We start from the raw sequence: 15,049 nt of genomic DNA, 5'->3' as shown, positions 1-15,049 counted from the left end.
GTCGACGTATGACGCAGGACGTCGCGTTGTCTCTGCGTGCCGACGTGCTGTCAGTTCGGATGTTGGCGCGGGCAGAGAAAATGGCGAGAACGGGATGCTAACAAGACGGAGCTCCTGAGTCGAGTTGTAAGTTATACAATGGCAGTTTGAAATGTGACTTTTGTCGACAAGATAACACACGACACACACTTTTTTAGACAAAACTGAAGGCGCTGTAGTAATTAGTGGCCTAGCGTACGTCACGCTTTCTACATTTTTACTAGCTAGCGTTAGCTAACTTAACTTTGCATGCTAAACACAAGAGGGATAGCGTTCTGATGATTACTTCAGCAGATGACGTGCGAATACGTGCCCTCTTTCAGCCTAAATTTGTAATCCATCCATCAGAAATTAATTGTGAGATTACTGAAGTGTTTAATGTTGTTGATAACGTAAGCGTATTATATTAGTCATGCTGATTCACATGAAAAGTAATCAAAACACAGTGAAATCAGACAAAAGTTAGGCAAGTATTTCCACGAATTCACCCTCGCCCGATTCATGCATCATACTGTTACGTATTATCAATGATTTTGAGAGAGTGTATTTCCATTACTAATGTTTGAATGTGTCTCGATCTGTTTGCCAAATGTCCATTACACACTTAGCTGGTCTAGTTCCCATTAAAAATTAGAAATGCAGTTTCTCAATAGCTCAATAGCTTCGCTTGTAATCATGAAAGGTGGAGACTCCCTGTCCCTGACAGTTTACACTCAGTTTTCAGTGGAAAACTTAATACTAATGCAGTGCAAGAATATAATACCTTGATTTATGTTCTAATGTTCAGATCTTGTTAGAACTGTTGATTCAACTTCATTTTTCATTTGTTTTTTGTTTTTTTGGTGCTGTTGAGCTGTGTTAATCATACTGAGTGTAATAATAATATAATAATAATATTAAACTTGATCTATGCAGCGCAGAGTGCTTTGACAAACAAGCAAAAGCAGGAAAGACAATATTACAGAATAACCACTCAAATCAGTCAAGCCAAACACAAGGCAGCATAGTCTGAGGTGGGTTAACACAAGAAGGCAGAACAGAAAATGTCAAAACACAAAAAAAGACAATATGAGGCGAAGTAAAAGGAATAAAAGCCATAAAACAGGCAAACTCACAGACGATAAGAAGACGACATCACAGAGAGCAGTAAAAAGGACAATAAATAGATTAAAAATAAACAAATAAAAGCAGATGTAGATCAAGCTCTATGTAGCTGCTAAGATTTTTGAATACCTGAATTACCCTTGATTCAATTGATGCACATCAACTCAGGACTTCCCTGGTCAAACAAAAGATGGAGAAACTGAACCCCGTTTCAGGCGTTTATGTGCTGTAACAGGCTGACACACACTTGTGGAATGAGGTAATATTTTAAGGTTTTATTCACCTTAAATGTAGTCGCGTTCGCCGACTTCCCAACACGGAACCAGCAGCAAGCGACCTATTGAAACGCACCATTAACTTGAGTAAACTTGTGGATTTTTCTGGGTTTGAACATTCTTGGAAACATTTGGGATAATGTAAGTACACAACTCATGAAATTATATAACTAAGGTCTAGTCATTTTTTAGATATTTTAATGCAGAATTCTTACATATTATGCTTTTAAGGGATTGTGAATATGCTTTACTATACATACACTCACTCTCTTTGTATCTCTTCACCTAATCCTCAATAATCCACACTGTGCTGCTGTGTGACAGACACCCAGTACAATAACAAGGGGGGCACAAGTCCTGAGCTACCATGTTGGACGGTGGACAGTTTGTGGAGGCCCTGGGCCGTCTAGGTTATCCTGGCGCATCATCATTGAAGCCCTCCGAGTTCGACTGGCTGTTTGACTGTGCCCCGGAGAACCTTCACTTTTGGCGCTTTGTCTGTCGGACCCTCAACCGGAGCAATGTTCTCACCATGGAGGAGGCGCACGCTTTTCAAGAGCTACAGAAGTCTGGTAAACCTCTTCTGGATGAAGCAGCCTTGGGCGAGGTCCTTAAAACCATTGGATCTTCAGATGGAAGCAGTGCAAACATCTTGGGGCCTTCATCTTCATCCTCTATGTTTGCGTCAGAGGGCGATGTAGCCATAGAAGATTTGGAGGCAGAGCTCGAGGCACTGCGTAAAGAGAAAGAGTTGAAGCAACGACGCTACAACAGGTTGCAGGTTGTGGCAACCTCCCGTGCAGATGTTGACCTACGACTTTCTGCAGAGCTAGAGAGCGCTGCATGTAAGTTGAAGGATGCCAGTGCTTCCATTGGAGCTGAGAATGCTGACACCAACACTCTATTACAAAACCTAACAAATGAGGTGAACAAACTTGCTTCATATCTTCTGGTTCAGCCAGAAGCTAAACAGAGCCCATCTATCTCCAAAAGCCCCCCTGTCCTCCTCTCTCAGCTGTCCTTGGGTCCCTACCTGCATCAGGAGGAGCTCAACACTAAAACACTGACTGCCTTCACTCGGAAGCATTTCTTCCAGGGCATCACCGACATTGTTGAGACTTCTTGCTCTGAGCGCTTTCAGGTCCTTGACCTCAGTTCTTGTGAAGGTAGGGAGGAGAAAGAGAATGAGGACAAAGGGAGAGACAGGGAGGAACGAATGTTGGAGCGCAGGAGGACAGAGATGGCCCGACTTCAGTGGTCTCATATTGTGACCCAGCACCAACTGATGCAGGCCACAGCAGAGGAGAAGAGTGTCGAGGCTGGACTGGACTGGCTCTCCGAGAAGTCCTCTCATACCAAGGTAAAGCAGACATGTATGACGTATTTTTTGTCTCTTGCCAACAACATCATGGTTCTCATTGTCTGTTAAGTTATCATGCTTCTGGCTTCCTCTTTTGAGCTCTCCTTCCTGTGTATCTCTTCACTCTGCCAGAGCATTTCCACCTCCTCCTCACTGCATGTCCGTGAGGTTGTGTCCAGGAAGGAGCTGCAGATGGTGGAGGCTGAGCTGGAGGCTCTGCTCCATGGACCAGTACCTGCTGCCCTAAGGGAGTCAGCCAGGTTGATTAATGTGCCTGTAGTGAGGGGAGACCTGGCTCTGCAACTGGCCAGGCAGGACTACTACACCTCTAGACAGGATCAGGTTAGTTGATGAAATCACCCATTTCAACCTGGGTGTTTTATTTTTTTTAAACATGTCTTTTGCCAGTATCCTGCAAAAAACACGGAACCACCTCCTACCTCTCATTGTAAGACGGTGTGTAAATAAGAATCAACAGCCAGAGTAAAATAAAATGTGTAATCCCTTCTAGGTACGTGACTACCTACTCCGCCAGAAGGCGTCCTTTAACCTGGTGCACCTGGCTCAGGAGATGGAGTTGAGGAGGTGGAGGACGTGTCTCAAGCAGCTGGCAGAAGTAAACACCAGACTGGTCAAGGAAGATAAAGCGGCGACCCTCAGACTCGAGTCCCTGGCGCACCCTGACCTGGCTATCAACACCAGGCACAACCCTATCATCAGCTGCAAGGATGCAGCCTTTAGCAGGTAAGATGACTCAAGCTGTGTGGACTGTAGACCATAGACCTGTATTAGAGCTGAAACTGCTTTTTCTAAAATGACTTTAAAGGGTTAGGATTAGGGTTAGCCATATGTTCTTAACAGGCTGCCTCACTTTTCAATATAATTAATTCTTGAACACAACTCTCTCCTCAGACTCCTCCAGATCCTTGACCATGATTCAGCCCACGGTCGATCGGAGCCTTTTCGGACATATGAAGCATTAGACCAGGCTGCTCATGACCTCGCAGGCAACCTCCAGGTGACCCGAGATGCCCTAGCCGGTGCTGGCCGTGAGCAGTACTACACAGCTGCTCGTCTTAATGGCGACTGTGAGGCTCTCCACAGGGCAATGTACACAGAGTTCCAGCAGCTGGTCTTAGGGCCGCAGGTACGTCCAATGGCCATCACTGACCAGGAGCTGCTCTGTCCCAATGCACAGGTGGGTTGTTTCCTTTTATTTTATGCACTGTCAACTTGGTCAACCATACAGAGTGTTACAGAATCCTTAATGTGAGTCAGTTGATTTTTATATCACTCGTCACTATTGGTGAGGGAAGCTGGTAGCACAATATGCTTGCACATTTCCACTTGTTTCACAATGTCAAGACACATGTCATGTATAAAATCACTGGTTTAAGCGTGACGTGACACAAGGCTTAGTATCAGGAACAGTGTTTGTTTGTATTTGTGTGCTTGAGAATATTCACATTTTCTCACTCAAAATCTCAACAGTTTTCAACTTTCTACACACAACTGTATATTTTCTGTTGTAGGACGTGATGATGTTTTAATCAACAATGACAATAATGTAACAATTTGTTGATTAATTGTGAAGTTAATTGAAAGAAATGTATCGGGAACTACTTGATAATTAATCATTATCATTTTTTTATGATCATTTTAGTTAGGGCTGAACAACAAATTGAAATATTATCAAAATCACAATACGGCCAAGTCCAGATCGCACAAGATGTAATTGTTTATTGAGGTTAAATGTGTCAAAACCTGCCATTAGAAATGAAGCATTGTGGTCCTATAAAGATGCGTCAGCCTGTAGACGTGACAGAACATGTTCATTTGGTACAACTCCAGCAAAATTCACCTCATCATTTATGTTTTCCTTGTGGAAATGAAGCGCAAAAATTACCATTCCTTCGGAAAGGGTGACTCATATGGCAATTGCAATATCATTCAGCTCTAGTTTCAGTCATTTTTCAAGCTCCAGCTACTCAAATATGAGGATTTGTTTGTTTGATTTGTTATTTGTTAATTTTATAGACTAACTTGTAGATCAATCCATAAGAAAAATATTTGTCAGTTGCATCCATAGTTTTTTCCACATACTGGAAATTTACAATGAATTTGGCTGTTTTGATACACAGCATATATGATGTCATTTTAACATCTGTTTCTGTACAACTGAAGAACACTGTGCTCATACTGAGTTCACCCTGGATTAGCTCATCAGTGCGACTTTGAAACACCTCAATGAGTACACTTTTAAAAGCATGAGAAATCAAAATTGCATAACCATTTTTTAAAACAACTACCTCACCTTCATGATATGACTTGTAGAATTGACTTCATATTGACCCATTTTGTTTGTACATTGACAAAATACTTTCTAGTTCATTAGGTATCTGTGAAACTGCTTATGTTTGATGTAGTTTCACATCTGTTTTCTTAACATAACCTGTTAAGCCAGTTATTTCATTTCTCATCCCTCTTCTTTGTCTACAGGAGCTGACGTCGAAGCTGGTGGAAGCAGAGTCTCAGCTGCAGAGTTTGCAGCAAGTAATGCAAGAAATCATGGGGGATGTCAAAGCTAAGCGCTCTCAGCTGGAGCGCAATGCCCTCCTCAGGCGGGAGAGGGAATTATACATCTACTTCCACTTGGATGCACGGCTGCTGCAGAAAATAGTCGAAGATCTGGAGGGCAAAATGTCTGCGAAGAGAGGGCAGCAATAAAAGCACTGATGACCTCAACATGGAGTTTCTGTGCCAAGGGAGTCAACCTGTGTTGTATAGTTTGAAGAGATCTGATCAGTACAGATGGAGGTCAATCTTTTTAGTAGTCTTTGACTCATCTTTGAGATGACACTCAACTTGGGATAAAGTCTCTATTGTATAAGAACATTGCTGCTTATGTAATGATTGAGATTCATGTAATTCATTTGAGTTTTTAAACAATTTTTACAACATAAACTAATTAGAGAAGAAATTTTGACATGTTGTGTCTTGTGATGTTCTAAAATGTCCTTGTTTCCTTTTGTGTGTTGTCATCTGATGAATAAAGTATATTGTTATCTTTGTGGAGTTTCTTTTATTACAGAAGTCTATTTCTTGAGGATTAGCAGCATTCGTGTTAGAGATCTTGTTCAACAGGTTTCTGCACATTATCTGAGTGTTCCTGAGATGCCACTTAAACACCAGGTCTGTGTAACTGACCCAACTCTCCCCTTTGTCCTGTTTAGGCCAATGACAGTTGAAGAGATCCTCAGGTAGAGAGAAAGCGTAGCAGGCAGGGAGGAGATGGAGCAGTCTAGCAGCAGGTTGTACTCAGGACATCTTTCCCAGGCAGCCCAGAAGATTCTGGCTGTTCTGCGGGCCCAGAGTCTACAGACGGGCAGACGCAACCACAACTACTACAATAGCAGGCAAAGTCAGTCAGAGCAAAAGCATAATACATCATACTTCAGCTTGTTGTAGTATATAATAACAAAAGAATCAGATTTCATGTAAATTGCTTCATGTTCATAACAATTGTGATGAACAGGCTGTGTCAAGGCATGTATTATGTCTCTTCCTGTTACATTTGGTCTCCTCCCACTCATCACACATTTAATCCCTTTTTTAATTAATATTTTCTACTTATTTTTTTTATTGGCATTGTTGAAACCAGTAAAAATCAATATTGTAGCCATGTAACATTTGGGATGATTATATTTTAACTTGGTTTCTTAGTTGTTCCCAGGGAGTTTATAGTTTTCTCCTTGCTTGTGTACATAGTACTGGAGAGGTATCATGGCAGCCAGAGGGAGCTTTTGGCTCAGAGCAGCTGGAGCATGAGTCAGGAGGAGAGCAGAGATACACACCGGTAAGACAGATTAAATAGATATGAAAACATGCACTTATGTTTAGAGTATCCATTTTGTCAATATTTTACTGCAGTCAGATTGACATTACTTAACTTACAGATGGTTGCAGAAGCATCTTGACCTTCATAGTGACGCCACCAGTTTTAAACAATTTATTAGTATAAACAAGGGCAAAAATGATATCACATTGGGTTTTAGCCAATAGTAGATGCAATTGTTTGGACAGTTCTGTAATAGGTGATGTTTATAACTAAGTTTAAATATGAGGCATGATTTCTTTTATATACTCATTAGTATATTTTAAACCTTAATGTAAATGTAAAAAGTTAAAGAAATCCCTTTGCTAATTTCTGGTTCAGCCCATGGTCCAGGCCCCAAGTGTCCTCCTTTTCCACCTCTGACCGTGACTTGAGCTCTCAGACCTCGGCCTGCTATCAGTCCTCGCAGACACCAGACTGCTGCCTGTCGTCCCCAGCCTCCTCCTGCTGGGATCCCTCACTCCAAAGGCAGGCGCCTCAGAATGAAGCCTATTATCAGTGTTCACAGATTAATTCCCACAGAAAGTACTCTGAACCCCCTGCTTACCAGTCTAGTCAGTCTCTGCCTCTCACTCAGCATGAGGTGACTCAGACAGCAGCATCAGTCTCCCATAGAGACAGATTCACCCTGTACCCCCAAACACCAGAGAGACTTTTTGAACATCAATCTACACCATGGATGGAGTAAGTAGCAGGGAGAATGGGGAAAATATTTTATGGTTATAGTTAAGTGTGTTAATTTATGTATAACATGTTGGAGAGCATTTCATGTATTCAGAAATTCTCAGGAGTTAGAGAACATTTTGTTGCTTTTATAGCTTTAACACAAAGGAAACAGTGTCAAGTTTAGCATGTACATGTTATAAAATTAACACAGTCTGTCTCTTCACCCTCATAGCTCCGCTGAGGAAATCAGGCCGTCTTTCATCCACACGCTCTCTCCAGACAATGAGGTTCTTGAGGTATTGTTCCCCACTGCAGAGCCCCCTAGTACTGATGAAGAGGAGCCTTCTTTTGCTTGTCACCCAGTTTCATTCTGCCTTAAAATAAGTAAAGAGACAGATAACAGCACATCAGGCGAACAGAAAGAAAAGAAAGTTACAGACATTTGGCACATCCGTAGAAATGAACTTGAAGACACTGAAGGTTCAGACAGTCAAACAATGTGGAAAATTCCTCTCTCTGACCCCACTGGAGAGGCCGCTTGTGCAGGAGAAGATAGAGACAAACTATATCAGCAACTGCAGTTTGAAACAAGTAGAACTGGAGGGATACATAGACTTTACAGTGGCTCTGTAACAAGTCAGGATACCTGCTGTGATGCACTTTCAAACAAGCCGGTGAGAAATATAGTTGTGGTTTCAGAGAATGTGACTGAGGCAAGCTCCAGACAGCTTTTGAACACAGACCATGAAATTCAGGATGGAATAAATGGAGTTACGTGGGATGCAACCCAGCTAAATAAGAAAGGATCAGCCAATGAAATGGGAGGAATTCAACTCTTGGAAACCAAAAACACTGGTTTAAAGCAGATTTTGAACTTGTTATCTACAAGTGTCATGGACAAAATCTTAGACTATGATACTAAAGGAGAAAAGCTTGAGGAGACAGAAGAGAATGACTTTGAGTACAGACGTAATAAACCTGAAGATGAACATCCTCCTGGCAGCGAGAGTACAGAGATATCAGTGGGATTTCATACCGTCAGTCCAAAAAAGATCTCAAGAGACCACAAGGTGAGCCACTGCCAAGCTGAAAACACTCGGGACATGAAGCACCACACAGAAAGCTCATTTATGCAGCCTGAGACCAAATTAGTCCGAGGTGACAACACCTCTGATAACCTGGGGAGCACTGCAGAAGACAGAGTAGATGTGATGGAGGTCGGATTGGAAGTGGAAGCAGAGGCAGACACGGAAACAAGCACTGAAGATAAGATTGAGACAGAACCACACCTTTGTTCTGACCTCCAACTCAGACAGAAACAGTGTGAGGCAGATGATCGAGAAACCAGCGAGTTACATGGAAGAGCAACTGAGTCAGGAGAGAGTGGGACAGACAGAGATGAGTCAGAGATGCCACCTGATGAGTGTACATCTACAGGTAAGTGCATGATAGGCCTCATTTTAAGAATAATGTGTCACATCCTCTTTATTTAAACAGGTAAGGGCTTTTCAGAGCAAGTTCTCTTTTTCAAAGAATAATAATGCCCTGAATAAAAACACATACAACATATGTGCAACAACAGATAATACATAAATAATATAACAAGCCACAAACAGATAACTCATACATTCACACTGCTCCGTCCTTAATTGGACGTAAAGGACCAGCCCGTGTAATTTTGCACGTGTCTATGGATTGTTCCATTTTTGCGAAGCAATATATTCAAAAGCCAGTTTCTTAATCTCAGCAGTGGTGGAAGGAGTACTGAAAATCTGTACATGAGTGCGAGTACAGTTATATTATTGAAATATTACTCAATTACAGTAAAACTACTGGTATTGAAATAACACTTAAGTAAAAGTACAAAGTATTCTTTTCAAACATTACTACGAGTATTAGTTACTTTTTAACCGTTGATTTTTAATGCATTTTTTTTGTCGTTGTCAGGGTTTTTATTAATTCACTTATTTTATTTAAGTTAAATTTCAGATTTGAAAAAATGCTCATAAAAGTACCCAAAAAATAACTTGATTAGAGTAATTTGAGCAGATGCAATTAGTCACTTCAACCACTGAATGTCAGTATTAATATTTTGATTTTCAAGGATCAATGTGACAATTTTATACCTGTACATGTCATAGTTGTTTGTATTTGCCTGAACTCAAAGCAACAGATACAGCTTCAGCTTATGTGTGAAATTATTTTTAGCTTTTAAAAAAAAATATACAGAAAATATATAAAAAATCGTTATTGTACTACTAAAGATTAGGTCATCATGAATCTCAACTTTTAATTTGGTGGTGACTACAGATAATGTACATTTTTTGTTCTCGCAATCTCACTGTGATTATGCTATCAAAAATATGTAGTTTGCAGCATTTACCACTAGAGAGTGTTAGAATACCTTTTTATGTATGTGCTTTAACCAACTGCAGGAGTAAATTCCCTCTAAATATACAGCATTATCAATTCTTTATCAAGTCAGCTAACCACACTCAGAATTCACTAAGACAATGGATCTCTTTAAACAACTGAAGCAGTATAAAAGCTATCTAATTAAACAGAAACTCAAAGAATTACTAAAATCTAACTCATTGTCAAAGTCAGAGTACTGGGGATGTTAAATTAATGAGGAGTATGGAACCAGAAAACATGCTCCTACAGCACAGAAGTCTATAAAGCTTAAACGTAAAGTCAAATGTGTACAATTCTGACTTAAAGCAATATACTGAAGTTAAACTAGAGGGTGCTAAAGTATTTCAAGTGGTGTCTTTCAGCCATCTTTCTTTCATCGCAGTGGTGGGGCGATGACAGAGCAGTGCTGAGGCAACTCAGCACTGACGAGGGATGTTGTGTGCCTGCTCACATTACAGCCGCAGGAAAGGGAGCTTGAGTCTCAGCTGCTGAGACAATGCTGAGTCAACTCACGTACACGTCTACAAAAAACACACGCTCAAACAAGTCGCAAGTTGTGTTGTAACAGAATGCCAGTTTGATCTTAGGTCGGAAATCTAGAGCTGACCTTGTCCTGCCACACGCTGCTGACATCTCACACACGTTTGTACATGCTTACTCAAACACATGCTTACGTAACAGAGTGAGATCATTGATTGAGGATGCGTGTGAAAGTGATGACCTGATAAAAAGGCTCTTACCTCCTCCCCTCTAGAGGACTCAGCTAGAGAAAGTGGTTCCATGCCAACATTGGGCCAGGAGTGCGGGACAAAGAGGTCAGGGTTCAGAACTCCCTGTATCCAGCAGCACCATGACAGTGTAAGTCTGTAAGATTACAAATACTGTATTAAATGGCAGCTATACTTGAGACTATTTTAGAAGTTTTATAATTTTGTCCTTTAACCCACAAAATTAATTTTGCTTAGGAACTTTATTTGTGGAAAAAGTTTACCTGATTTGCTGAGAGTTGTTTACTCTTCTTTTTATACAGACATGCTCATGTGTCTTTATTTCCTTCCCTGTTATTGTCTGTCTCCCACTCTACCTCCATAATCCCCTGTGGGCAAAGGCAACAGAGTGCACAGCAGCAAAACACATGGAAAAGTCCTGAAATTTAAATAGCTGCTTTCAAAAGGATTAGGCTTCTATTTCCCCGATGCACACAGAAATCAGTCTAGCTTGTGTGAAACAGGGACGCCGTTGGCGTTATTGCAGCACACTGGCAAGTGATAGCTCCCCAATGAGTTGTTAAATAAAAAAAGTCCTGACAAAGTAGTCCACGATACATAATGCAGAAAAGGAGAAGGAACAGAATAGATGAAGAACTACAAAGGGAGGATGGGAGGTGGAAAGGATGCTGTGAGAGAAGAAAAGAGAGAAAGAGGTGCAGGACTTCACTGTATTGCTACAATCAGCAGCAAACACAGTCCATCATTCATTCTCTTACACCTTCCTGCACCCAGTACTGGGCTACGGGCCACGGCCTGCCTCTGCTTTCTATATCCTATAGCACAGGACCCTGGGGTCGGGGGGGGTGTGTGTGTTCATGACTTTGTCAGCAGGAAAACGGGTTGTGTTTACAGGGAAATGAGGAAGACTCTCCCCAGGGAGCTGAGTCACAGGAATCCCTTCCTACCACGACTTCTGCTGACAGCCATGTGCATGCATACACTCACACGTGGTCTGAAAATCCTCAGAACACCCAGCATCTCTTACCTAGATTTCAAAGAATAAAGTGCACATGCACACACACTCAGTGCTTTTGCATAAATAGAGATGGGAGTTAGGGGTATGAATAATGGAGATGTTTTTAAGATGCTGGGAAGGTTACAGGAAGGTGAGGGTGTACTTTTGGGAGATCAGACTCAAATTTCTGTCCATCTTGCTTCACACCTTTTTTTTTTTTTTTTCACCACCACACCTTTTTCCTAATCCTTCCACTCCTCCACTGGGACCATACCATTTTTCTCATATTTAACATTTAGGAAATATACCTGCTTTTCATTCAAATCAAGCCATGTTTATTATTTATTTTGACCTTTTACATTTTATCTATTACATTACGCACATATAGCACAGGTCATATATACTTCATACATACTGTATGTCCTACACATGTATCCTGTCAGATGAGTTCACTGCCACTGCACCCATTCAAATCTAAATGGATAGAGTCAAATATTCATTGTCATCCAGTCCACGCTAGCTTCTTTCTCCATGAAAAATAAATAAGTATGAACGAGTGCGACTGAGTGACACTATATGAGACAGCCTGTCAGACAAACAGTGTCTTCACTGTCTGTGTTTTTGTCTGGGACACAGCGCTGAGGGCTGAATGTGTGCAACAATCCTTTCTTCACATCCTTTCTTTTTTCTTCTTCCTCTGTCTGGCTTCCCTTTTTACTTCTTGCTCACCCACCTGCTCATCTGTTTACTTTCTTGGCTTTCATTCTCCCTTCACAAATTTCGTATTATGCAACTAGATGCAGAACATGAATGAGAGTAATTCAATAAGGCGTGCATTCTTCTCTGTGTTAAAGCTAATTATGTGCAGCTAGAAAATTTAAGGTCATTTAGCTGACTTCTCTCAACTGATTTGCTGATATGTATTGATTCTCTGTGCAACAAAAGTAACACAGACAGCGAGAGTCTGTTTTCAAGAATCCTTAATCTATTCTTACCTCTCCTGCTCTCTCCTTTCTTTTGTCCCTGTCTGACGGCACACTATTCACCTTTCTGCTCTGTAGACTGCTAATGGAAGCATCAGAGGGAGCAGCTCAAGCGTGGCACTGGCCCCAACAAGCACTTATGCTGCTGGACAAAACTCCTCCTCGGTGCAGGAATTGGCCTCAACTGCTATTAAAGCAAGCAAAAAAATGGAAAACCTAGACCTGCCTACTTCTCTAAATCATCCCCCACTGATCCCTTCCTTCCCCTTAAAGAGGAAGCATGAAATACTCGAGCACCAAGATGATCATCCTTCTCCTAAAATCTCCCTAACCAGGCATCCTCCAAAATGGAAGCCACCTTATTGTTCCCAAAAACAGGCAGGGGAAAAAGGAGTTAATGAGGTGAAGACAGCTTGGCCAGTAACTTTCATCTCTGAACTCCCAGAACCACAGGCTAAAGTTAGTCCATCACACAAAACAGGAATAGTTGTAGAGGTACATAAAGAGACATGTGCCACAAAGAAACCTCGACAAATTTGTCAGAGAAAGGTGGAGGAAAAGTGCTGTGAATCTATGCATGCCTCCAAATGGACGCCATCTTCTGTGACCTGCAAACCACTTAAGCACAAGCGCGCCAAACTGGGGCCTGACCAGGGAACAAATGGACCAAAGATATCCCATGAGGGGGCTAATGGTGGTGGTGAGCTCCAGAACCAATCCAAAGCGGGCTGTCTAACCGCAGCCCTGACATCTGACCCCAGAGTAAGGGATTGTGGGAAGCTGAACCCAGAAGAGAAGATGGTAATGCTCAAGAAAGCTGGGGAAGCCAAAGCACTGGTGCTAACCTTGGTGTACCGGGATGGAACAACTCAGTTGGACGCAGACCAGGTGAGCACACACAAATGTTGAGCTTTGACACGCTTGAAATAAGCTGAAAAAGTTTTAACACTGTGTCATTAACCACTGCCTCATGTTAATTTTCCTCTCTGATCCTTGATATAGAAGCTCACTCCAGCAGTGTGTGGCCTCCTCATGCTCATGAAGAATGATCTTGACGGCAGAACACCAGAGGACTCGCTCGGGCAGAACGACAGTCTGGTCTACTTAAAACTAGAGCACACACCTGCATGGGCCCAGCAACACACACACCAGAGCCAGGAGCTCTTTACAAGGTCTGTGTGTGTGTGTGTGTGTGTGTGTGTGTGTGTGTGTGTGTGTGTGTGTATGTGTGTGTGTGTGTGTGAGTATGTGTGATTGCATGAGAGCGATGTGAGGGGGGAATAAGTTGATGAGTGTTAATTTGAAGTGTGAGTTTATCCATTTGTGCTTTTGCATCCATTAATAAAAGGCTTGTCTAGGTGTGGTAGTGTTTTATACTTAATTCATTTAAAAACGGGAGTACGTGTGTGTGTGTGTATCCCATAGAGATATGCTGCTACAGGTGCTATCAAGATCTCAACTGGTGGTTTGCTATAAAGCCAAGGATTTGCTTCGTACAGCTCTGCAGTTTTACCGACGAGACCTCAGCTGGAAACAAGGCAGGGCACACATACAGTACATAAACGCACATATACAGTACATGTAGATTTTTGCCAGGTTGGTTCAGTTATGTTAATTAAAAAAAAGTTAATTTAAAAACAAAAAGACTGAGAAAATCAATAGAAGCTTTGAAGGTAAAACAAATAACATAACACACAAATAACACTCTTCTACAACAAAACCCCACAATTCTAAAGAAAGTTGTTAGTTTCATCCTTCACAAGCAACAGCAGCTGTAGACAGGTTGAACTATGTTGATTAAAACGGATTTCTGTAATGACAAGATGTGCTGTAATCTCCAAAAATGTGTTGCTCATCTCATCAGTATACAGTACAGCAAACAGAATACTGCTCATTATCATAAAGAGCTGTCTTCTCTCTCCAGTGGCAGGCTGTCATGTCCAGGACCCACAAGTGTCAGGGTGGTTACTGGATCCTGCAAATCCCTCCTCCTGCTACCAGGAACTTCTCAATAAACACTGCAAAAGACCCCATACAACACCTGCCCTGGGTACCAAGAAGGTTAGTTAAGAATTTTTGGATCCAAGTCAGGAAAATTCCCCAGTCTCCATCAAAGTGCCCATTCGTTGATACCTGGACTGAATAATTGAATCCACATCTTCTTCTATAAAGCAAGCTGAGTATTTCTCTCCCCACCTATTCCTTTTCTCTCTGTTTGTCTATCTCTCTCAGGTTACTCAGGTCATCTCAGGTCTCTGTTCACTCTACCGGCTTAACATGGAGCTGTGTTTTAAACTAAAGGTTAGTCGATGTGCGCACACACACACATATATACCTGTACGTACAGTATGGAAACACTACACATCAACTGACCTAAATATTTATGTGTGTAGTGCCAGGGGCTGTGGGAGCTGTACTCAGACATGGAGCTGAACATGATCTCTGTTCTGGCAGGTGAAGACCACTCCACTTTTTCTCCAAGTTTTTCTCTCTGATGCAGTGCATTCTTCATGAAAAATATCCTAGAATAATCCAAATAAAGTGCAAACACATTTGTATTAGACTATTTGTAGTACACTGATGTTCT

General features: G+C 41.7%; 2 protein-coding genes across 4 annotated transcripts in view; both read left to right on the top strand.

The window, feature by feature from the left end:
- Positions 1–37: 37 nt before the first annotated feature.
- Positions 38–5,848, top strand: haus3 (HAUS augmin-like complex, subunit 3). Of its 3 annotated transcripts, none has more exons than XM_073475675.1 (6): positions 38–126; positions 1,743–2,778; positions 2,911–3,120; positions 3,290–3,522; positions 3,691–3,925; positions 5,278–5,848. In XM_073475675.1, the coding sequence occupies exons 2-6, from the start codon at positions 1,786–1,788 to the stop codon at positions 5,503–5,505; spliced, it is 1,899 nt and encodes a 632-aa protein (XP_073331776.1). In that variant the 5' UTR covers positions 38–126; positions 1,743–1,785; the 3' UTR covers positions 5,506–5,848. The 3 variants fall into 3 exon arrangements, with proteins under 3 accessions (XP_073331776.1, XP_073331774.1, XP_073331775.1); XM_073475673.1 differs by having other exon boundaries at positions 3,691–3,976; XM_073475674.1 differs by lacking the exon at positions 38–126 and having other exon boundaries at positions 909–2,778; positions 3,691–3,976.
- A 2,384-nt stretch (positions 5,849–8,232) lies between these two features.
- poln (polymerase (DNA directed) nu) overlaps positions 8,233–15,049 on the top strand; it is a 49,682-nt gene continuing 42,865 nt past the window's right edge. Inside the window, exons 1-8 of the mRNA XM_073474633.1 lie at positions 8,233–8,776; positions 10,509–10,612; positions 13,006–13,350; positions 13,465–13,634; positions 13,888–14,000; positions 14,387–14,523; positions 14,695–14,763; positions 14,856–14,916. Coding sequence (XP_073330734.1) covers positions 8,233–8,776; positions 10,509–10,612; positions 13,006–13,350; positions 13,465–13,634; positions 13,888–14,000; positions 14,387–14,523; positions 14,695–14,763; positions 14,856–14,916 — 1,543 coding nt within the window. The remainder of the gene's footprint in view (positions 8,777–10,508; positions 10,613–13,005; positions 13,351–13,464; positions 13,635–13,887; positions 14,001–14,386; positions 14,524–14,694; positions 14,764–14,855; positions 14,917–15,049) is intronic.

The sequence above is a fragment of the Pagrus major genome, chromosome 10 (assembly GCF_040436345.1).
Source record: "Pagrus major chromosome 10, Pma_NU_1.0".
NCBI lineage: Eukaryota > Metazoa > Chordata > Actinopteri > Spariformes > Sparidae > Pagrus > Pagrus major.
The sequence above is the reverse complement of the archived record's forward strand: the minus strand, read 5'-3'. Positions and strand labels throughout refer to the sequence as shown.

What these genes read in the sequence shown, in the direction of transcription:
- haus3 (XM_073475673.1), top strand. Translation starts at nt 1,786, where the DNA reads ATGTTGGACGGTGGACAGTTTGTGGAGGCCCTGGGCCGTCTAGGTTAT. An exon ending in AAGGATGCAGCCTTTAGCAG is followed by an intron (nt 3,523 to 3,690) that starts GTAAGATGACTC and finishes CTCTCTCCTCAG; the next exon opens with ACTCCTCCAGATCCTTGACC. An exon ending in TGCTCTGTCCCAATGCACAG is followed by an intron (nt 3,977 to 5,277) that starts GTGGGTTGTTTC and finishes CTTTGTCTACAG; the next exon opens with GAGCTGACGTCGAAGCTGGT.